Source organism: Thamnophis elegans, chromosome 4 (genome assembly GCF_009769535.1).
Source record: "Thamnophis elegans isolate rThaEle1 chromosome 4, rThaEle1.pri, whole genome shotgun sequence".
Classification (NCBI taxonomy): Eukaryota; Metazoa; Chordata; class Lepidosauria; order Squamata; family Colubridae; genus Thamnophis; species Thamnophis elegans.
In genome coordinates this window covers 87,745,289-87,768,777 of record NC_045544.1, presented here as the reverse complement: position 1 = coordinate 87,768,777, position 23,489 = coordinate 87,745,289, and the positions used below count along the sequence as shown (strand labels likewise).

The window sequence follows — 23,489 nt, the reverse complement described above, 5'->3', positions numbered from 1 at the left end:
TTATATCAGTGTTTTTCAACCACTGTGCCGCGGCACACTAGTGTGCCGTAACATAGTGTAAGGTGTGCCGTGGGAAAAACACTTTATATATAGTCAATATAGGCACCGAGTTAAATTTTTTTAACATTTTCTAATGGTGGTGTGCCTCGTGATTTTTTTCATGAAAAAAGTGTGCCTTTGCACAAAAAAGGTTGAAAAACACTGGCTTATATAACAGTTTTCATTTATTTCTCATGATGTTATCATCAATTTTTAATAACCATGGCCAGAATACGGTTTGAACATCAAAGAGTATCCTTGCATCATGAGGTTTGTTTGGTTTTGAGTTATACCATATTGTATAAACCCTTCACTGTTAGTAGTAAAACCAAAGTTTATGCCTTAGGGTTAGGAACCCTTGGGGTTCCTGAATTCAGGTATTAAGAATTATTCAACAAACCAGGAAAAAACAATACATTGCACAATGTGTCATTTAGCCAATATTCACTGCTTCCCATTGATTCTGTATAGCTCAGTACAGCAAGGATGAGTTTCTTCTCTCTCTAAACCAGAGATTTGAGTTCCTAGGAAAGAATACATAATTGCTTTTTATTATCACTTCAATACTGCTTGGGATCCCAAAATATTCCTGTTCTACCCAAATCTGATCTATATGCCTACCATGATAGCAGTTACAAAGTTAAGTCTGGTTTATACAACATGTTAAATCATAACAGAGATCCAGCATGGTATAAAGCTAAAATGTTCATCTAGGAGCAGGGAGGTCCAGTAACCCTTCTACTCTCAACTGAAGCAGCTCACTAGGTGACTCTGGGATAGTCATTCTCTCTCAGCTTACTTTTCTTGCAGGGGCTTTCATTGTAGGGAAGAAAAGGGAGGTCCTATATAGGCCATCTTGAGCTCTTGAACAAATGGCAGGATGTTAAAAAAAATGATTAATTTAATATTGTGTGAATTCAGTCTTTAAATCCTAGATGTATTTCAAATCTATATAATGAAGGTTTGTTTGTTACATCAAGTTTGTACTAACTTCAGAAAATTGGACAAACAGCACGTGAACCTATCAAGTAATCACAAAGCCTATTTGCTAAGCTTATTTAGTTAGGCAGGGAGATAATGGAGTCCAAGCAAATGAGAAGCTGTTGCCTTGATCATTTCTTATGGACTGTTGCATTCCAATTAAATCTTTTTCCTCTAACGTACAGCCTTCCCTATTTCTCTTCTTAAGATATATCTGAAGTTAGAATTAGTACTGTACTATTGACATAAAAATGGGCCATTGGGAAAAGAACTGCCTGGATTACTAGAAACATACTATAGCATTATGTATGATGATAATCTGAGACAGCATTCGGTTACCTCAATATTAAATACAGTTATAAAACATCAAGTTTTTCCATGCTTACTGGTGACACTGAAAACATTGTATGGTTCATAATTTAAGATGCTTACTCCTATAGTCAAAAATGGAGAAATCTATGTGGGGCTTCTGAAAAACAAAAAATATCAATGGAACTAGACAGAGAATAAAAATTTAACCATCTGCACCTGCAAGTGTCTTCTTGTTCATATATTAGAGTGTGGTTACATAATTTTTTAGAATAGTGCTGTAAATTTTGTAACGGTATACATAATGCAGATGTTACTTGAAGAATCCCATATGGAACTTCTAGATAAAAAGAACAACAAACTCAATTATTATCATTAACACAAATTGTTGTTTTTCTACTGCTATTTTAGTTCTGCATAGTTTTCGCACAACTGACATATTGTTGTTTTTCTGCACCTCTTGTAGCCCTTTCCAATCCAGAAACTGCTTTTTCTTCTTACGTTTTCTGCAGGTGTTCAGTAAAGAGGCTTTGCTTTGCAAAAGCTGTGCACCAGTACTGACAACTTGGTGCCCAGAACAATACCTTCTTTTCTTAAAAAGCATTTGGGGCAGAGAAGACAGGGATTGGATTATTTGCAGCACCTTAGCTTTACCAGATCCCCAGTCCTTTTTTAAAAAATAAAAATGTATTATAATTTTTATACAGAATAAAAACTACCATGAACTAATATTAGGAATGAAAAAAGAAGGAAAGAAGGAAAAAAGAGCAAAGATAAAAGTACAGAAATCAAACAAAAGGAAAAAAAGTGACTCCAATTTTCTGTTACAGAAGTTATAAAGTAACCTCTTACATTATAGTTACAGCGTTGAATGCACTTTCTTTATAATCTATTATTTTTATTCCAATCCTCAAAATCATATTACATTTTTTTCTGCTTCCCAAAAAATGCAAGTAAGAAGTTTCCAATCAGTAAATTTAGATATGTCCTATAATTTACGCAGTCCATTTGACCAGCAATTTCTATCTCTAGTCATTCTTCCATTGAAGATAAAGTTGAATCTTTCCAATTTGGGGCATATAATAGTTCTGGTGCAGTCATATATAAAAACAAAATTCCATATTTATTTCAGATGCTTATCCCTCAGTCCCAAAATAAATTGTGTAAGTATCTTTAAAAATCTTCTGTTTTATTGTATCAAAATTTCCTGGCTTTTTAATATGTGCACCAAGCATTATAAAATGTTCCTTCTTGTTGATTATATTTCTTGCATAACTTTAAAGAATTTTTATACAAAAACTGATAACTTCGAATGACATGCATTAACATTTTATAAAAATTCTCTTTAAAACTATGATACAATGTAAAATTCAATCTCTTCAATCACATATTCTGCCACTGACCGTTTATATTATAACAAGTTTTAGCCTATTTTGTCATACATTCTTTCATTCATTTTTCTTTTATTATTTTATGTACTGTAAATTTTTCTAATAATTATACATACAAAACCCATAGACATGAATATCCTTATCCCGCCAGTATTTCTCTTGTTCCTATTCAATAGTATCCTTGATAAAATTGTAATATATTAGAGCAAGTCAACCATTTGTGTTTAGTAATCATTTTCTTCTATAAAATGCTTTCTGTGCTGGGAGCCACAAAGGTATTTTCAGGCACAGCCCAAGTGTTCCATACGTGACCCGTCAAAACCACGGTCCACTAAAGCGCGCCCGATCAAAGCGTGTACGTGACGTCATCAGCAGCGCGACAAATAAAATTAAAAATAAATAAAATTAAAATTAAATTAAAGCAAGCCAATTCACATAAAGGTAAGGGTTAGGTTTAGGTTTAGGTTAAGGGTTAGGGTTAGGTTTAGGGTTACGTTAAGCGTTAGGGTTAGGTTTAGGGTTAGGTTAAGGGTTAGCGTTAGGTTAAGGGTTAGGTTTAGGGTTAAGGGTTAGGGTTAGGGTTAGGTTTAGGGTTAGGTTTGGGGGGGTTAGGGTAAGGTTTTCGCGTTAATTTTAAATTTACCGCTCACAGCGTGCCGTTTTCGTCGCGCTGTGATGACGTCACGTATGCGCTTTCGTCGAGTGCGCTTTAGTCTACCGCGTATTTGTGGTGGAACCGTTCCATATGCTCAGTGTGGCACCTCTAATAAAATTATTTTTAAAATCTACATTAACTTTTGCTTTTATCATACTGTAGATATTCATGCCATCCAAATCTCAAATCATACCCTTCTAACTCCAAAAGCCTCCTGTTTAACAACTTTCATTCTTTCCATCCAGACCAAAGAGCAAGGCTGCAAAATATAATTTCAAGTCAGGTGAGCTTAATTCTCCTTTCTTTTGCATCTTATAATAATACTTTATGTTTAACTTGAGGTCCCCCCCCCCTGCTATGCAAATTTAGATATGTCCTTCTGTCATTGTTCAAATGGCACATACGTCAAAACTAGTATTGTCTAAAATTAACACTGTAGGCAAGACATTGATTCTAATCACATAAATTCTCCCCAAAGATGACAATTGTGTGACTTCCACAAAATCTCTAACCTATTGAGAAACCTATCATTGTCATATTCTGCTTTAGGTATTTGTCTGCTGTTTCAACAAATACATTGGGCTTAATCCAAACTGTTAACCACTATCACCTTTGGTACCAGGTTTATATTTCATAAATATATATTGAAAACCTTATCTATATACTACATACTCTAAACTGGCCATTAACACAGGGATTCATTGTGTGTGTGTGTGTGTGTGTATGTCTATATCTATATTTTGGGTCTAAACTATTATTTACTTTTGGCATCCCCTTTTGAAAATTGTCATAGCAGTTTCCACTACATTATTTTATGTCCAGCTCATCTCAATTTTTCCACCAATTCAACAGTGAAGATTCGGTTTGAACTTCTGAAAAGGCATTATTAGACTATGTCATTTGGTCTAATTCTGCCTCTTCCTGGTTGCCATTGCGAAACTCTGCTTTAAATAACTTTTTAATCAAAGCAGGTAGGGTCGTCTGTGAGTTTCACAGTCAAGGGATGAAAAATGCCTCCTTACAATGGAATGAAGCGAAATGAATGGAATGCCAAAAGCGTGCAAACTAAAGTGGGACGAGGGAAGGGACTGGTTTCACGCAGGGACCCTTGCTAGACACAAATCTCCCCGTTTCTATTGGCGTTGGAAAATATAAAGCACTGTACAGCTCAAACTCCACGTGGGTTTCGCGCGTCATTCGCGTACGGAAAAATCTCCGTCGGAATTCGGCAGCTGGAGGAGGAGGAGCAGGCCGAAAGGGCGGGAGGTGTGGATTTGGGTTCGTGCTGGGCGGGAGGCGGGAGGGAAGCTCAGCAATGAATGAAGGCGCGAGCCTCTCCGCAGAGCCGCGCGGCTGAAGCGCCCCTAGCGTTTTCTCCGCACTGCTAGAGACCGGCTGCTTTTTGCGATTCCGCGTCCTTCGCGGGCAGCTCAGCGCCAGCCGCGGTCCCCTTCGTGTCGGCTCAGGAAGGAGGGGAACGGGGAGGAGCAGCCGCCGCCGGATGCAGGGAGGGAAGAGCTCCGGCTCTCCTGCGCAGCGCGGCCGGCTACTCACCTGAGCGCGCAGTGGCGGCAGCGGGAGGAGGAGCCGCCGCCGCCGCCGTGATCCCGGCCCAGGGGGCGGCGGCGAGGGCAGCCGACCCAGAAGCCATGGCAGGGACTCCGGGAGTCTAAGAGGGGTCGCCTTCGCCTCGCTAAAGAGCTCCAGCGGAGAAGCCGACCCGCAGAGGCCTGCCAGCCCGGAGCGTGAAAGGCGGGCGGAGAGCGTGGCCAGGCCAGTAGGCGGTCGTGGGGCCGGCCCTCTCCAGTCTTGGCCCGGGCCGGCTTTGCAGGGCGGCGCAACCGCACGCGCAAGATGTCCACCCGCACGCCGCTGCCCACCGTCAACGAGCGGGATACGGAGAACGTGAGTGCAGCCGGGGTTGAGTTTGCTGCGGGGGCTTCCTTCGCGCGGCCGGTCGAGGGGTTCCGAGGGCGAAGGGGCGGCTTTGCTTCCGTGAGGGACCGAGGGAGACCGAGGTGCCCTTCGGGGTGACGCCCGGCGCTTCTTTCGTCTCAGGCGAAGGGTCAACCTTTCCCCCCTCCGGGGAGGCCTTCTCCGGATCCCCCTTCCACCCCCGTCCTCGTACAGCAGCCACGCCTCGGTGGGATGCTTCCCTCCCCTCCCTTCGCCACACCCGGGGCCGGCTTCTTTTCCCCGGGCGACTTTCTGTCCTTCCTTCGTGCTGCGAGACTCCAGTCCCCCCTCCTCCCCCCGCAGTGCAGCCGCTGGGAAATATTTCTGGTGTGTCTAGTTCTGCTGTTGTTGGCCTGCCAGTCTCGGTGTGCGTGGAAGCTTTCCAGCTGGTTGGGATAGTCGGTCGTCCGTGGGCAAGCAAGAGGAGGGGAAGGAGCGGGTAATCTGGGGAGAAGGTAACCTTGCAGGTAAACTTTCTGCTCGGATCTCTCGACGCTTCTGCTAATACTGATTACCCACTGGAACGGACATCCATATTTTTTTTCTTGGGATCCTCTTGGGATCCAGTAGTCATTCAGTGTCTGCCACCCGGATCTTCTAGGCCAGACAGAGATGCCTATATTGTGACCTCCAAAAGTAGGGCTTCTCTGTCAATCCATCATCCGTAGCAAGGAGTAAGATTCCCCCGCCCCCACCCGAGTTTTCCTGGTACTTAGTTTTGTTTTGTCTTGTGCAGAATTCCTATATGTTCATCTAAACAATTACTATTGGACACTGTCTTCACATAACAGCCTCAGAAATAAAAAGGAATGGTTAGTTTTTACTGGATGGTTGTTATAGGAACAGTACAATAGGGGAAAACAAGAATAAAAAGTCTTAATACATGCAAGTATTTTTAAATAGTGTTGTATAAACACAGACAAATTCAAGGATGCAAGATGTTAGACTTGGGGTAGCAGAAATATGACTGGAATGCCCATTTCACATTGTTAATGGTTGCTTGTCTTGTGAAGGAAGAGAAATTGAATATCCAAGTTGTATAAAATCTGGCATTATATACTGTTTCTGGTAACATGTCAGAATTTATTAGAAGTGAGAGAGAAAAGACATTTGAGATACAATAATGCAATAAGAGTTGAATTGACCCATAGTTTTACAGTGTTCATGTGAAATATGCCATCACTGTTGATGGTGCTTATTTTTCTAAGCAAACATACTATTCACTCTTTTCTGGAATTACTGACAGTATGCTAGGCACCATTTATCAGTTCTAATTTGAATAGTTGCATTTAATGGGAAAGTGTGTGGCAGCAATGGTGGGAAGGAAAGGAAATGCTGACTGTAAAAATAGCTTTGCTTTCACTGGCTCAGTGTAATTAAAGAATTCCAGACTGTTTTAATCAGAATGCTGTATGAAGAAATTGTATGGATACCCACCATATCTTATGCAGATACTTCAATAATCCTGATCTAGTTTGTCTTAGCTAATACTTTAATATGTAAAGTTAAAAAAAGACACAGTTTTTAATGCAGTGTAAGGATCCTGTCCCACTTCCATTTTAGAGAAAATAAGTTATGGCAGGAAAGATGCATAAATTTTTGTGTGTGTGCATAGAAACATACATTTATCGTCACATAGATAACTAAAAAAATTCTGTTGAAAAGAGTCAATACTTGTGTCTGTTTATAATACCCCCCCCAAAGTACAAAAAATAGCAAAAAAAACTTTTACATGAAACTATTGTTGCTTACCAACTTGGATAAAACTATTCTTTCTGATTAATGGTAAGTTACTTAGTTTTGAAAATGTGATGATTCTGTGCATTGAACCTTGAGGGCATTGGTTGCAATGAGAAACAGGTGATGGACTTTAGAAATAAATAAGGTCTCTGAAGTTGCTTCACTGTAGATTGAATAGAGTTAGTTGGTAATTGGATTTGAGTAAGTGCAGGACAAACAAATCATGAATGTGGTTCTCGGGGTAAAATTTATTAGGGAAACAGGCAACTCTAGAATATTGAAAAAGATTATTTAATTTCTCTAATAAGTTTCAAACCGAGAGTATGTTTTAGCAACCCCTACCATTTATTGTAGACCATGTATTAGAACTTTTATCTAATTTTCTTACTGTAGTTAGTTTGTTCTAATGAATTACAATCTGAAATAAGTATGGTTGCTATTTTCTCTTCTCCCCATATATAATTTTCCTAGAGTGAGTCAGCAATTGATAAAATAATTGAAATACTGTAGACAAACAGTTGCTTTTAAAATAATTTTTATTTTGATTTGTAGTCCTTTCCCAAGTTGAATATTCTTATACTCAAGTTTTTAAAATTATTATTACACTAAATATTATCCAGAAAGGTATTGATATTTTAAAGAATGAACCAAATAGGATTTCAAAGAATTGATTTCTCTTTGTCTGCACTCACTGCAGCCTCTGCAAAGAAAAATGAAGGATAATAGTTTCTCTAGACACAATGCTCTTGGCTATCAGAAACTCTTCCAGAGGCAAATCTGTTTAACTTTAAAAGGAATGTGATTTATAGATAAAGTGCCAACATTCTAGATTTTCAGCCAAACCGTGATCTGAAAGATGGGGGAGAAAATATGTTTTACATTGATTGCCTGTATTTGACATTTTGCATGTTGGATTTTAAAGTTTGAGTTGATCGTTTTGTTTCTTTTATTCGGTGTATGGATGACAGTCCTTTACTGGTTGTTCATCTTATAATAGTTAAAACGAGCTGGGAAGCATTTAATGTTCAAATGAATGTTCTTTGGATTCCTGTAGTAAACTTCAATATATTTTATTGAAATATTTGTTTTCCTAATAATAATACATAAAAATTCTGGGGGGAAAGCCAGGATTTCCATGTAAGATTTAAACAATAAAAGATGGCAGGTTTTGTTTTTCACCTGGGATCACAAAAAGATAGGGCTTGAGAAAAGATACAGGAGAATAATATGTAGACATAAAACAGCACTGCACTACTATCACTGTCATGTTCTCAAACTTAATAGGGCTAGGATCCATTTTGGGAAACAGTTTAAGGAATTTTAAGGGCTGTGGGAGGTACCTTAATTGTTTGCACGGTTATTGCTCCTTAAGCCCAAATCAACCCATCTGAAATATTAAAAAGGCCTCAGATTTTTGGCATCACCCAGTTGGGGTCTGGAGACCACAGTGCTTTTTATGTGCTTGGCATGGGATATGAGAATGCTAACATTTGATATTTCCTTTTATTAAACAAACTTTTATTTGTATTAAATGAACTTGTTAGTTTCACTTTTAAATGTTCCACAACTCTTTGTTGACTTCTGTAGATTGGGCCCATTTTCATATTAGTAGGCTTGTGTTGTTGCCATAAGAAATCAAATTTAATTAACTGATTATGTAGCCATTTTTTTTTACTTATATTACATTCTTCCAATTTTATAATATAAGGATTTCTCAGCTTGTAGACCATCTCACTTCCTGTGTATGGATGAGGATATAGATAGAATTCAGACTGTTTTGATGATGTAAAAAGTCCCACTGTATCTACTTTTCTGGAAATAGCTTTTGTTTTCTTGTCTTGGAAGCACTAGAGATGTTTGCAGAAGGCTCTAGAGATCAAGCCCACCATTACAGGCAATTAAAGTCCAAGGCTGACTTCCAAGTTTGTTTTAGATAAGACTGCCTGAAGTCAGACTCAACTTCTGCTGACTACCTTATTTTCCCTGTAGTTTGCTTGGAATAGTACAAAAGTCATTCACCGTTGTCTAGTTCTACTGTCATAAATAGTGAATATCTTTTTTGTTAGCTCTTTGTAGCTTTAATTTGATGAGTCTTGCTTTCCTTTAAGAAAATTGAGGTAACTCAGCTACTGTGCACAACAATTATCCTATTATAGTTTGGAAGTAAGAAATGCACCCTCTGCCATAAGACACCAGAAATGAAGGTGCCGAACAAGAATTTTTTTAGAAACTCTAACAGATATAGGATATAAGACCCAGAAATGTTAAAATGCTTGTCTCATTGTTGATGCATTTGTCAGATAATATGCTATTTCCCGGTTTTTCTAGAGTAGTAATGTACAGATGAAATTACTTTCAAAATAGTAGTCTCATGTTCTCAACTTAAATGACTTTAAGAAACATGTGAAGGAAACAAAAAGTAGCTGAGAGATTAAAAGCATGCATACCTCTGACTAGTAGGTATGAACTCACTAATTGTGAGTTTACACATTAATTTACAGCAAATCAGTATTCTGTTGTTACTTATTTTCATATAATGAATAACAATGATGGTATTTCTTATGCCTCTTATTTAATATTGGACACTGAATTAATTTCAAGAAGAGATGTGTGGACTCTGTGAACCAATCTCTCCGACTCCTAGATGTGCAGCTGGAGAAAAAATGTGATAGGAAAACTTCAGAGTCATTGATAGTTGGGTGGCATTCAGGTTTAATATATTATGGCTGGTTGCACAGCCAGACATTTAGACTGGATTTGGTAGTTATCAAGTCATTCCCAAGGACTCCACCACCACCATCTTAACTTTTTTGACTTCCCCCACCTACCCGCTACTTAATTTATTAAACTTGTAGGCAACATTCAAGGCTAGCTATAATTATGAAGTAGAGGAGTTGCCATAGTGAGTAGTTCCATTTTTGTTTTATTATAAAATAAACATTATTTCATAGATTTGGGAGAGGTGAGCAAACTGGCTGAAAACAGTGTAAAGAAATCAAATTATTTGGTTTTGTGAGTAATCGTTACATGGTTACTGCTGTTTTAAAGGTATTAAGCAGGTGTAATACTGTACTTTCATGTTTGTAAAAAATATTGGAATATCAGTAGAAACATATTTTGGACACATGTATTTTGTTATTTTCTTCATTAAATGTAAACGTTAAGTTCTTGAGGATTGGGGTAGAATATGGTAGCAATATCTTGCTATTGTTTGTAACTGCTGAACTCTGATTCAGCGATAAAAAAATACATCTAATAAATAACATTGTTTTATATCCCTTATGACTGTGTGATGTCTATGCAACCTTTCAATTCCTTTTCAGTGATCAGTCAAATATCTGACTATCTGAATTGATGACTCAATACTGCTGACCACATGTTGAGAAAAAAGACTGAGTTGAATTGTTTACTTATCTGCCTTAAGAATTTCAAACTTACCTCTGATCTGAGTCAGCATTGGTCATTTTCAGAGTTCAGAACACACTGTTGTATTTCTTATCAGGAAATATAGATGGCTAGTTTGGCTGAAAATCACAAAAATATTCTTTGTTAATTAGGATTGACCTGTGGTGAGTTCTGCTGTTTCATCTGGAGGTAGAAAATCACCTATCTTTAGTCCACTGTTATAATAACGTATGCATACTGTTAATATGCAGGCTACGTCGCTTTGTATCTTCTTGTACTTTTGACTTCAAAGCCATAGTGTAAGAAAAGTATTTAGGGGAAGAAATCAAATAAATATAGCGGTTGTCATCATGGTTTTTTTTAAATTGCAAAATTGCCTACAAGTGATGACTATCCAACACAGATTATAATCTATCAATAAAATATACATAAAATCAAAATATGGCCTTTTCAGTTTAGAACTACCGTATATACTCGAGTATAAGCCGAGTTTTTCAGCCCACTTTTTGGGCTGAAAAAAGCCGCCTCGGCTTATACTCGAGTCTACAACTGGATCCGGCAGTGCTGTTGCCTGTTGGAGGAGGAGGAGGCGAACCAGCCTGCCATCGCCAGCCACCGCTAGCCCTGCCGCTCTTCCCACCCCCTTCCAAGCCCCACAGTCCAGCGGATGGAGCAGCGAAGCCCCGGGGCTTCGCTGCTGCTCCCCGCATTTTCTGCACGGGGATCCCTTGGAGAGGGGATTCCAGCCTGCCATCGCCAGCCACCGCCACTGTTCCCTCTAAGGTGCGCGCGTGCGCGGCCGCGCACATGGAAAGAAATCCCCGCGCAGAAGTTTCTAACTGCCGCGCAGAGATTTCTACCAAAGCAAACGTGGGAAGTCCTTTGCAGGCGGCTGGAACTGGCCTCCCGCAAAGGACCTCCCCAGAGGAATCTCATGTCCTGCAGCCCAAACTTTCTCCTCCCAGCAACTTGGCCTGTTGGATACAGTTGTGGCGGGGGAAGAATGGGCTGGGTGGGCTGGCTGGCTGGGGAGGAGGGAGCCCTTTAAAGCCCTGCTGCCGCGTCTTCCCAGCAAGACTTCCTTTCGGCTCGCGGTTTCCCTTGCCTGCCTTAACCAAAGCTTGGCGCCCCGCCTCTGCTTTTGCTCTCCCTCCCTCAGCTGTGCAGCAGCAGCAGCTCTCAGCCTAGGGCGTCACGCAGGCTGTGGAAGGAGGGGGAGGAGGAGGGAACCAAAGAGAGGATTTTAGGGGCCTGCGCCCCACAGCCAGGACCGTCCTTCCGCCTCAAGCCGCGTTTCTTCGTGCAAAGCCCTTCGGGCGTCAGGCGGAGCTCTTGGGTTGCCCAAACCAGTTCCTCCCAGGTTCAAAACTACGGAGGGAGGAACTGGATTGGGCAACTCGCGCTCACACACACACACATACACACAGAGAGAGATTCGGCTGCGTCCGGCTCATTTGCAAAAAGCCCAGAAAAGGAAGTCGGTCGGGGGCAGAGGAGGGGGGGGGGAGACCCGTCGGAGAAACCGACGGTCCCGAGGCCGGAGGAGGGGGGTTCTTCCCCAGACAGGGCTCACCAGGAGAGGGCGAGGCACCCCTCCCCCATCTCCCTACTGTCAATGTCGCACAGGAGGGCTGTTTCTATCTCGGTGCTTTCATGGAGAGTCAGCGAGAGATCCAAGCCATCCAGCGAAGGCAGACTGCTGTTTAGTAAGAATGTTTTAAATATTGCATTTCAGCTTATTTGTCATGGATTGGTGATCAACCTACTTGCAAATACAAATTCTTTTTCATATGGCGTCCTGGTGCTCTGCAGATTTTATTTGATTTTAGAAAAAGAAAATAAAGGCTTCTTGGTCCACCTGGACCGGAAAGTCAAAATCCAGAAAATTAACCTTGTTTAGGAAAGTTTTGCACTGATGGAAAAATAGTGTTTTCCAGTGAAAGTTTTTTCCCTACTTTTCCTTGTTTGCTTTTTTGGCCTCTATTCCTTCTCTACTCTCCTCTTTTCTTTCTTCCTTTTTTCTTCCTTTTTTCTTCCTTTTTTCTTTCCTTCCTTCCTTCCTTCTTTCTTCCTTTCCTCTTTCTCTCTCTTTCTTTTTTCTGCCTCTTTTTCTTATCCTCCCACCCTCCTCTCCCCTTTCTTTTTCTCTTTCTCCTCTTTCCTTTTTTGTCTCTCCCTCTGTCTCTGTTTCTCTCTCCCTCTCCCTTCTTTCCTTCCTCCCTCCCTTCCTCTCCCCTCTTTGTTTGCTTCTTTAAGTGCTCCAATTGCTAATCTACATCAGTTGGTAATTTATTCATAACTTGCTAAATCACTGCAGACTATTGGATAAGAACAATTAAAATCCTAGGAAAATGTCCTTTCATGAAAAATTACTTTTTCAGTTAACTCTGCCTGACATTAGTTGGGTGAACAGAAATATTAGTTGGCCAATTCTAAAAGGGAGCACCAGAAAGAACTTAAAATATTTTTTAAGAGAGCTGGGTTTTTCATTTATATTATATGTATGAACAGAATTAACACAAATTGCAGATACCAATCAAACATAAAGAAAAAAAGGATGAAATAATGCTCATTTTAAAAAACTCAGTGAAAATAAAAACAATATACCAAGAAGGTGGCATACTGGTTGTGATTTGATCTCTTCGGGGGATCCCGGGGATCCCCTATACAAGTATTTTAATATTGCAGACTTGCAGTATTATAAGTCATACTGATATTATAGAACACTTTAATTAAGCGGGTCCCTTGAATAAACATAACTTTGAGTTTCAAATAACACTGATTTTTATTTTTGAAATTTACCGTAGCTGCTGCATTTCCCACCCTAGGCTTATACTCGAGTCAATAACTTTTCCAGCTTTTGGGGGTAAAATTAGGTGCCTCGGCTTATATTCGGGTCGGCTTATACTCGAGTATATACGGTAGGTTCACGTATTTCAGTAGAGCATAATATTATTTGTTTGCTTTAGCAATAGCAGCAGTAGTAGACTTATATACCGCTTCATAGGCCTTTCAGGCCTCTCTAAGCGGTTTACAGAGAGTCAGCATATTGCCCCCAACAATCTGGGTCCTCATTTTACCCACCTCGGAAGGATGGAAGGCTGAGTCAACCCTGAGCCGGTGAGATTTGAACCGCTGAACTGCTGATCTAGCAGTAGCCTGCAGTGCTGCATTTAACCACTGCGCCACCTTGGCTCTTAGCACTACATGATGAACGAACTAGGCTATTAAACATTGCCTTGGTGCAATGCATGAATTCAGTATATGTCATTAAAGTCGTTGCTCACTTGACCATATTACTATGCCAGACAACCACATTTTAAAATTTTTATTTCTATTATTATTCCTATTTTCAATTGCACCCACTCATGAATGACTTTAAGAAATTTCCAAACAGTATAATCAGTTAAAACACAATAATAAAAATGATCATGGTTTGAAAATATGAACATCATTTCTATTTCTGATGGGACTAAAAATTAACTAGTCCAGTACTGATATATGAAGAATAAATGGTTAATTTTGACAATAGATTAATTTTATTACTAGCATTTTTGTTGATTAGATAAAATAAGTGTTGTGATATTAAATGAATTCTTAAAGCTATTATAATGAATTGTAACATTAAAAAGTTATATTGTAATGTTTTAATCATGAATATTAGGTATTGATATGTTCTTTGAACATACTATGGTTCCTTTCTTTTGCTTTTATTCTTAAATACTAGCACCTACCTACTGCTACCAAATTGCAGCAAACATTGCCTAAACTATATTATCTGTTACACCTTGATTATTGTCTTGCTACTGATTACTATGTTTCTATTTTCAGTCAATGCTTTTAGCTACAGCAGGTGGTCAGAAACAGGAACTTCAACATACTGTGACTTCTGCAGGGTTAGTAGATGATCAGCTTTAATAGCTTCTTATTATGCTACCATAATAAAATGACAAAAGGAGGCTGCTACAGTGATGAGAGAAAGTTTGTGAACCTTTATAATTATCCATAATCCTGCAGTACCATGACCTACAATGTGATCAGAGCTTTATCTAAGTTCTATTAATAGATAAAGAGATTCTGGTTAAACAAACAACATGCAACTGTGTCATATCTTTATTGAACACGTTACCAGGCTATTGAGATCCAACTCAACTCAAAGCAGGATTCTCACTGAATCATTTTACTAAGAAAGCAAGTGATAAGGTTCCAGAATGCTTTCATCTTAGAACCTAGTTTATTTTTCAGTTTATTAGGAGAGAGGTTTTCCTCAACTTTTTTCTTCTGTCCTTCCTCAGAACCAATGAGATGACTATTTTCTTCTCAGATAAGTGAATATATATCTTTGTGTGTGTGTGTGTGTGTCTACACACACACATGTACATACATATACACATACATACACACAGGCTTTGAACAAACCACTGTGCACCTTGATCAAATTTAGTGTCTTTGCTGGAAACGGTACATTATGCCTGCAGACATGGTCTTTACAACACAGGCATATGGAAGTAAAATAAATGATATCCAACTCAAAAGAAATTGTTGGAGATCCTAGAAGAGAAGAGTTGATGCTCATGAGGCTAACAAGGGCTATAAAACTAATGCCAAAGACTTTAGCTTCCATCAGTCCAGTCGTGCAGAAAATATACACATGAAGAAAACATACTTCTGTTTCCAGAGTTGTCCAGCAAAAATTGTTGTAGCAGCAAAGCATACAAGAGCTTGAGAGGTTTTCAGATGCTGTTTGTGTTTTGAACAGCCCTGTAGTTTGCTGTTGAAACCCACATTTTGTGGTTAGAATTAGGGTGTCTTGTTAGAATGCAGTGTTTCATTTTGGCTAAATATGAGAAACCTCCTATCCCAGTTTGAAACTTCAATTTTTTATCCTGTGGGCTCAATTAGATTAGAGAAAATAAAATACTCCACAGGCTTGGGAATATCACGTGGGGCCCCTTTGTTCTCTAAGGATCTACATAGGTTGCAATTCCTGAGAAAATGATGGATTTTGGATTATACCAGCAAATTCTATAGGAAAATGTTAAGTTACTTGTCTGTGACTTGAGCTTTAAATGAGTGTAGGATATGCAACAGACAATTCATATTTTAGAATCTGATTTTCATGAATGATTGTATGATGTAAAACAAGGGATCAATGTAAGTATATCAGTGAGTTGAAGCAATTCTATAAATAGAAATCAGCCAAAATACCACCAAATTCGTGTGATGGATTGATCAACAGATACAGAAATTACCATTGTTGCTAAAGGAGAGGCTAGCAGTTAACAAGTAAGGTTTGCATACAGGTAGTCCTTGACTTACAACCATTCATTTAACGATGTTCAAAGTTACAACACCACTGAAAAAAAGTGACTTATGACCAGTTCTCACACTTATAACCATTGCAATAGCCCCACAGTCACACAATCAGACATGGAGTGCTTGGCAACCAGCATTTAATTACAATGATTGCAGCATCCTGGAGTCCTGGGATTGTCAATTGCAACCTACCTAGGGAGCTTCTGACAAGAAAAATCAATGTCGGATTCACTTAATGACTGCATGATTCACTTAACAACTGTAATGATTTGCTTAACCATGGCCAAAAGGTCATAAAATGGGATATGACTACTTCGCAACTGTTTTGCTATGCAACAGAAATTTTGGGCTCAATTATGTTTGTAAGTCAAGGACTACCCATACTTTTCACAAGAAAGACCATGAATGTTGCCTTAGAGCCATGATGTGAACTTATGGCACACATGCCACAGGTGGCACGGGGAGCCATATTTGCCAGCATGGTAGTCCTCGGCTCTGGAGCACATCCGTGCATGAGCCAGCTGATTTTTGGCCTTCTGGAGGGCTGGGGGAGGCCATTTTCACCCTCCCAAGGTTTTAGGAAAGCCCGTGAAGCCTGGGGAAGGCAAAAAACAGGCACAATGGGTCAACCAGAAGTTTGTTCCTAAACTTCAGGTTGGGCCATTTTTCGCGCGTCCCAGGCTTCAGGAAAGCCTCTGGAGCCTGGGGAGGGCAAAAACTCCCCCCCCTCGCATGTGGGGGGTCAAATGCACATGTGCTGGGGGATGACATGTGTGCATGCGTGTGCGACGCACATCTGTAGAAAAAGGTTAGCCATCACTCCTTAGAGTGTTTCTTAAGGTATGACATTGTACATTGTTTTGTGTGGTGCTTGTTTCTTTATTAATAGGATTTGAAAGTCTGATCACATTGTAGGTCACAGTACTGTACTGCAGGGTATTAAAGGTTCATCAACTTTTACCACTACAGATAATCTTCAATTTATGACCACAATGGAACCAAAATTTCAGATGCTAAGAGATTAAATATGATGTTACATGATTGCATTGCTTAGTGACAATAATCATGGCAGCTGCTGCTTGTTAGCTGAGGAACCACACCACAAGCCAAGCCGATCTGGGCTTCTTCTCTCCCAACCCCAAACCTCAGTAAAAAAGATAAGGGCATGCCTCCATCGCCCCCCTCCCCCGTTAATGCCCATTTGGCCATCCTACACTGCCACCAGCAGTCCCAAGGCCACATGATTCTACTCCTGCTTGCAACACTGTGATTCTGGGGCTTCTTGGTGCACTGCAGCTCTGGGGTTGTAAGAAGGTACATAAACCAGCCATAGTGGTACCAGTAGTTATGGGCAGAATGAATGCCATATCAAAAAAGTATTGGATGGAAAATTGACAGAATTTCTATCGGTCTGTTGCAAAAGACCATACTCTTTGGACCCATACATATATTATGTTAATACATTATGACATTTTAGGTTCCTGGGAAGAATTCAATGTGCAGGAAGTCCAACACCAGCTAAAAATCTGGCAGCTGTAATTTCACATTGTTGCATATATAATAATATTAATAATTTATTAAACTTGCATACCGCCCAACTCTCAACGACTTATACTTAGATTGTCCTTGGAAATTCTTCAAACTTGTGGTGCTACTAAATTAAGTTAAATGCACAATGGGTTTAAATAAACTTGCATTAAAAAAAGCACAAAGGTTGGCAATAGATTCCTCCTCAACCATTGATCATTAAAAAAATAATATGCAATAGTTGTGGTTGCTGAGAATAAGGCTGTATATTTCATAATCTGGCATATAAGAGATTAATGCAAATTGGAGTTATCATGGCTATTGCAGCCTCAAAATACACAGGTCTCCTGCTCTTGGAATTCTTCACTGTCAGGCTTCACACCAATCATAGCAGTAACTCATAGCTCTCTGGACATTTAACACCCCACTCGGCACTTGGGTGGACTTGGAAGAACACTCAGACACAACTTGGTAAATTAGAATCTTTGCTGAAAGCAAGGTTGAAGACTTTAACTCATAGTTGACTGCCTGCTGCAGAACAGATAATTGATCATGCTCAATAATATGGGAAACACTGCTTCTCACTTTACCAGCTTCAGCCCTTTATCCAGAATTGTGGCTTAGTTGCAGTCATTAACCAAGCTGGAAGCATCAAATCAGGGAACGCTAGTCATAGAGGAGATTTTTGCACATTGTGATGCAGTAATATTATTGTGCAGTAATACTTTGTGCTAGTAACATGTCATATTTTTGTGCTGCATTTCCAGTATAAAAATGTCATAGAAAAATTGCTTTTTGAGGGTAAAACGTAAATCCTATCTTGCATAGCAGTATATACTTTCTGGTTTGGATGATTCCTCAATCCATTCGACAGGAACTTTCGGTTTTCTTTCTGAGAAAGTATATTTTCTGTTGTTATGCTGAACATTTTGCCAGTTAGAATACTATTGACATTTTTATTTCAATTGTGACTAAACAATGTTGATTATACAGCTATATCTGTATTTATCTACATCTATCAACATATATGAAATCAAGACAACTGATAATGTATTTATGTACTGCAGGCAGATTTTGCTTAACAACTGTATTTTCAGTGACTGTTGAAACTTACAACAGTGCTGAATGAGTGCACTTACAACTGGTTCTTGTAGTTATGACTGTCACAGCATCCCCTTAATCACATGATCATGATACAGGTGCTCAGTGTCTCATTCACAATTTACAAAGTTGTAGCTCCTCACAGTTATATGATCATCATTTGCAACCTTCTTTGCCAGCTTCTGACAAAGTCAATGGGGAAGCTGGCAGGAGGTTGCAAATGGCAGTCATGTGACATCCCTGCTAAATGACCTCTGGGGATTCACTTAACAATGGCAGTTGAAAGTGCTGGAATTTCCATGGTTAAGTGGCACTGTCATATGCCATGCTTTAGAACTGCATTACTTAATGATGGAAATTCCAGTCCCAATTACTTTCATGAAATATCTGTATATTTCATAAATTATCCTTTAAATTTAGTTCATGTCTGACAACCAACTTATTAAGCTCTTTACTATTTTATTTATTTATCAAATTTATATGACTGGACTTTGGATGCATACAACAATAAAATGTGTGTGTGTATAACAATAATAACTTAAAACCATGATAAATAATGATTAAAAACATTCAAAACTATAAAAACAGAACTAGAAAAGAATATATGGAGAGATGTTGATAATAATGGAGCACCTCATGAGTTCACCCATCCCCTGGGGCCTCCAGACTTAATGGCATGACTAGGCCTTGAAAAATATGGTAGTTTTATCTATATAGTCTACATTGTCAACTCACTGTCATTTAAGTTATTTTTTAAAAGGTCTGTTTTTGCCATCAAAGTTCTGTGTTCAGCTTCAAGGTGCCTTTTTAGATCATTCTAGTTTAGTTATTCATTACTTAGTACTTCACCCCAGATTTCACACTATGGCTTGACAATTCCATGATCAATAAGAAATGTGAAACTCTTGTCTAAAAAGATTCTCTTTGTACTGTTATTTTACCATATTTTGAGGTTATACAAGTCCAAATTTGTTTTTAAAAAGTCAGTGCTATATTCACAACTTAAATTACTCATCTTTTCTGCTTTTTTAACATACAGCAACCAGAGATTCTATACAGCACACCCATAGTATCACATAATAACTAGGTGCCCAGCAAGATATAATAACTAAGCATACAGGGAAACAAACCTATTTATATTATTGCAGTACAGAATTTTTAGTGAAGGCCACTGTAAGTCAATAAGAAGGGAAGGCCTATAGATGCTGAGAATTTGAAGTTTGCAGAAGAAGAGGTGACTCTCAAAGATAGCAGAAAGGTTGTGTATACATTCAGGTCAAATTCGCCTCTTTCTGTTGAAAATCTACTTAGCGCTGTTGAATCAGCTTTCAGCTCATCATGAACCCTGTGCAGAAAGAACTTTCAGTTTATCAACAAGACTGTGGTGTTCCACCCTAAAAGGCTTGGGAACTCATTTTAAATTCTTGACTCACAAGTGAAAAACCACTGAATTAGACATAGCAAGTCAGATAGAACATAGTTTTCTGCCATGCCACCCACTCTGGAACATCATTCCTTCTGAGGTTAGAATTTCCTGTCCATGTTGACTTTTCCTAAGGCCTTGGTTGTATAGATAATAGATTAGATCATACCTAGCTGCTGTATCTTTTTAACATTATTTTGTGTTATTTTGTCTTTGGGGTTTCTTAAGATGTTGGCTATTTTTTGGTCAGTAGCCAACATCTTAAGAAACCTCAAAGACAAAATCCAGCTAGAAAACCAAGGACTCTACGAAATACCATGCAAAATCTTCCCTGCAACATACATAGGACAAACGAACAGGAGAATAAATGCACACATTGCAGAACACAAGAACGCAGTAAGAAAAAAAGAAAAAACTTCCTCCCTTTTCCAGCACCTTAAAGCTACAGGACATGAAATTGATTTTGAAGGAACCAGATTAATCTCCAAAACTGAACACTTCAACAAGAGAATAATTATGGAAGCTATCGAAATAGAGAAATAGCCCCACAACGTGAATAAATGTGATGATACCTCCCGCCTACCAGACATCTGGAAACCAGTCCTGATAAACAAACAAGCCCCACCCACCACCCATGCCTTTACAACACAACATAACAACGGACTCACAGCCAGCACCAATCAGTACCAATCTACCAATCATGATACAGCCACACATCCAATCAATCTACTTACTGAAACAACGCCAGCACTCCACACACCACCACCAAGATTTATAGAAAGAGGGCAGCTCTGGCCACGCTTTAAGCCAAAACACCAGCCTGAGGATGGCGAGTGAGACCTCGCCGAAATGTTAGCAAGACAATCTCAATCTTACACGGGAAAAGATCCGAATACAACGAGACCAGCATACATGCATCACACACACACACACACACATATCTTGGTGGGGTGTGTGTGGAGTGCTGGCTTTGTTTCAGTAAGTGGAATGATTGGTTGTGTATATCCCCATCTCCTTTCAAGCTTATAGTTTTAACATAAAACATAATGTTCCTTATAGAGCTAAAATATTCTCAAGTAGTTGTCTGCTGAATGTGTAAGTGCTTCATCAATTATGTAAGTCCATCTATTAAAATCCAGAAGAAAAGATGATCCTATGTTCTGACTGGAAAGGCTATTATATTCAGTTGTGTGCAGTAATCACCCCGTTAGCGTGGTGTATCAATTTCTAGTGGCTTAGGAGTAGAAAGGATGAGTTACTCTTCATTCACTGTTATGCACATATAAAATAATTTTACCCTTTCTTATGAGATAAGAAAATAAAGTAGGGAGGCTTTGAGAATTAGTACAAGGATTTAAGCTGAAAGATTCAGTATGGAAATATGAGTGTAGGCAATTTGTTTAAATTTTGAGAACAAATTTTCCAAATCAATTTGATAGTTTGCTTCAAAAATGTCTTAATTTGTGTACCGTATATACTCGAGTATAGGCCGACCCGAATATAAGCCGAGGCACCTAATTTTACCACAAAAAAACTGGAAAAGTTATTGACTCGAGTATAAGCCTAGGGTGGGAAATGCAGCAGCTACCGGTAAATTTCAAAAATAAAAATAGATACCAATAATGTTTTTGAATATTTATTTCAAAGAAAAACAGTAAACTAGCGGTGTATTCAATGAAATACTTCACTCACCTCATGATGCTGATGTCCCGCTGTGATGATGATGTCCCGTGTAGCCGCGGGAGCGATGTCCCGCCTCCTATGACACACGGCACAGTGATTCCTATCATTGGATCACTGTACCAGAGGAGGTGGGACATCGCTATGTGGCTGCTTGCCATAACAAGGAGGAGGTGGGACATCGTTACAGAGCGGCAGGAGGGGGAGGAAGGGGAATCGTAAGACAGCCCTGCATTACATCAGAACGTGAGGAGGGGGGATGGTGCGGTGCGCGCTGCGCGGCAAACTGACACAGAGGGAGGGGAAACTCACAGGGGCACTGGGCCATTCACGAGTGTCACCCAGCGGCATGGCCCCGCCCCTTTTCCTCCTCCATTTCGGGCAAATTTTTCACTGACTCGAGTATAAGCCGAGGCGGCTTTTTTCAGCCCAAAAAGTGGGCTGAAAAACTAGGCTTATACTCGAGTATATACAGTACTCCATTTTTGAAATAGTACTGAAGATGCTCCTGCCTCTTTTCCTTTTTTTTCAATTTGAAGGAGGGGGGGAAGGGAGTAGTATGGATGACAGCTGCTGTTACATATGAAAAAAAGTTTGATCAGAGGACATATCTATAAAAATGTGGAAATTGACAGAATATCTGCTTCAAAGCCAGATGGGAATATTTGAATGTTTGGACAAGAACTGCTTACTTTACTTACTGTCTACCAGTGATGGTGATGTTGAAAATAACCATGGCAAATCATTTTGTCTTTATGATGGCTTTCTTGAAACAGCTGAATGGAGACGCAAACAGCTGCACCATAGCAGATTCCATAGTGTTGTTGGTAATTTATGAATTTAGCCTGAATAGAAAATTAAGCACCATTCCAGTTCAGCTGCCTTAATGTCTCTGCACATGAGAGAAAATTAGTTGTCCTGAGGGACTGTCTAGAAACTTTGCAAAGTCTAGTGTTCCACTAAAATATAAACAATGAGTATTGCTAAATTTCTCAAGAGTTCTAGAATGCTCTTGGCTCCAGAAAAATAGTATGTGAAAGAACTGATCTATTTCCAGTATATGAAACTGATATGCTATCAAAAGCTAATACTCAGTTATGACCAAAGTTTTCTTGTAAAAGGCTTAAATTATTATCCATTTTAGTATGCTACAGTAGTTTAGATTGAGTTAAATTCATTGAGTCTGTATGTCACCTAATACCCATGACTCTGGATCTAAATGCAGCTATCCTGCCATTCGTGCTAAAATATTCCATAGTCATCACTGCCACAACAATAATGTGATAATGCATTCCTAAAGTAGACTTTATTTCTAGCTCCAAATTGTTTGCATCCCAATTTAGGAGGTAGGAATACCTGCTATTTTTATGAAATCTGAGAATTGATGGGAATGCTAATGAAATTAATTTAGAATTTACATGTCTAATTTGGATATTAAGAGGAGATTATTAGTTAAATAGTGTAGCTTATGGTGGGAGTTTGGCAATTTGGACATACACTATATTGCCAAAAGTATTCACTCACTCATCCATATAATCAGAATCAGTTGTGAGCGAATACTTTTGGCAATATAGTGTAGCTATAGCAACATGTTTTTAAGGGATCATCAATGGCATATCTTATTGCTGTGCCATTATAGCACTAGAAAACCTCTACTGAGTTAGTAGAGGCAATATTTGTAGTTAAAGGCAATGTTTGTGTGTGTGTATCGGAATGGTTCTGGTAGAGACTACTGCCAGTATGCTCAGGGACACGCAGCATGTGGAGAAGCAAAAAGCAGCATGGGGGTGCCTATGGCACCACCAGGAGAACCGGTTCCAGCGACCCAGGCCACCAAGCTAATACCAGTTTGGCCAAACCCACCATTGGTGTGTACACACACACACACACACACACACACGCACACACAGAGATGATACTTTGCATGATGTAATACCATTGCTAAATGGAATACCTATATTTTCTG

General features: G+C 39.3%; 1 protein-coding gene and 1 long non-coding RNA gene across 7 annotated transcripts in view; one reads left to right on the top strand and one right to left on the bottom strand.

The window, feature by feature from the left end:
- Nucleotides 1-292: 292 nt before the first annotated feature.
- Nucleotides 293-5,015, bottom strand: LOC116507685. The gene is made up of 3 exons (XR_004255238.1): nucleotides 4,930-5,015; nucleotides 1,549-1,669; nucleotides 293-563 (listed from the first exon to the last, which is right to left on the bottom strand). It is a non-coding gene; the product is annotated as an uncharacterized LOC116507685 (long non-coding RNA).
- The window catches only part of MARK1 (microtubule affinity regulating kinase 1), a 64,379-nt gene continuing 45,573 nt past the window's right edge, over nucleotides 4,684-23,489 (top strand). For 3 of the 6 annotated variants that reach the window (XM_032216008.1, XM_032216004.1, XM_032216007.1), the window contains exon 1: nucleotides 4,684-5,280. In XM_032216008.1, the coding sequence (XP_032071899.1) occupies nucleotides 5,230-5,280 (51 nt within the window). In that variant the 5' untranslated portion in view covers nucleotides 4,684-5,229. The remainder of the gene's footprint in view (nucleotides 5,281-23,489) is intronic. The other 3 variants (XM_032216006.1, XM_032216003.1, XM_032216005.1) reach the window with 2 other exon arrangements.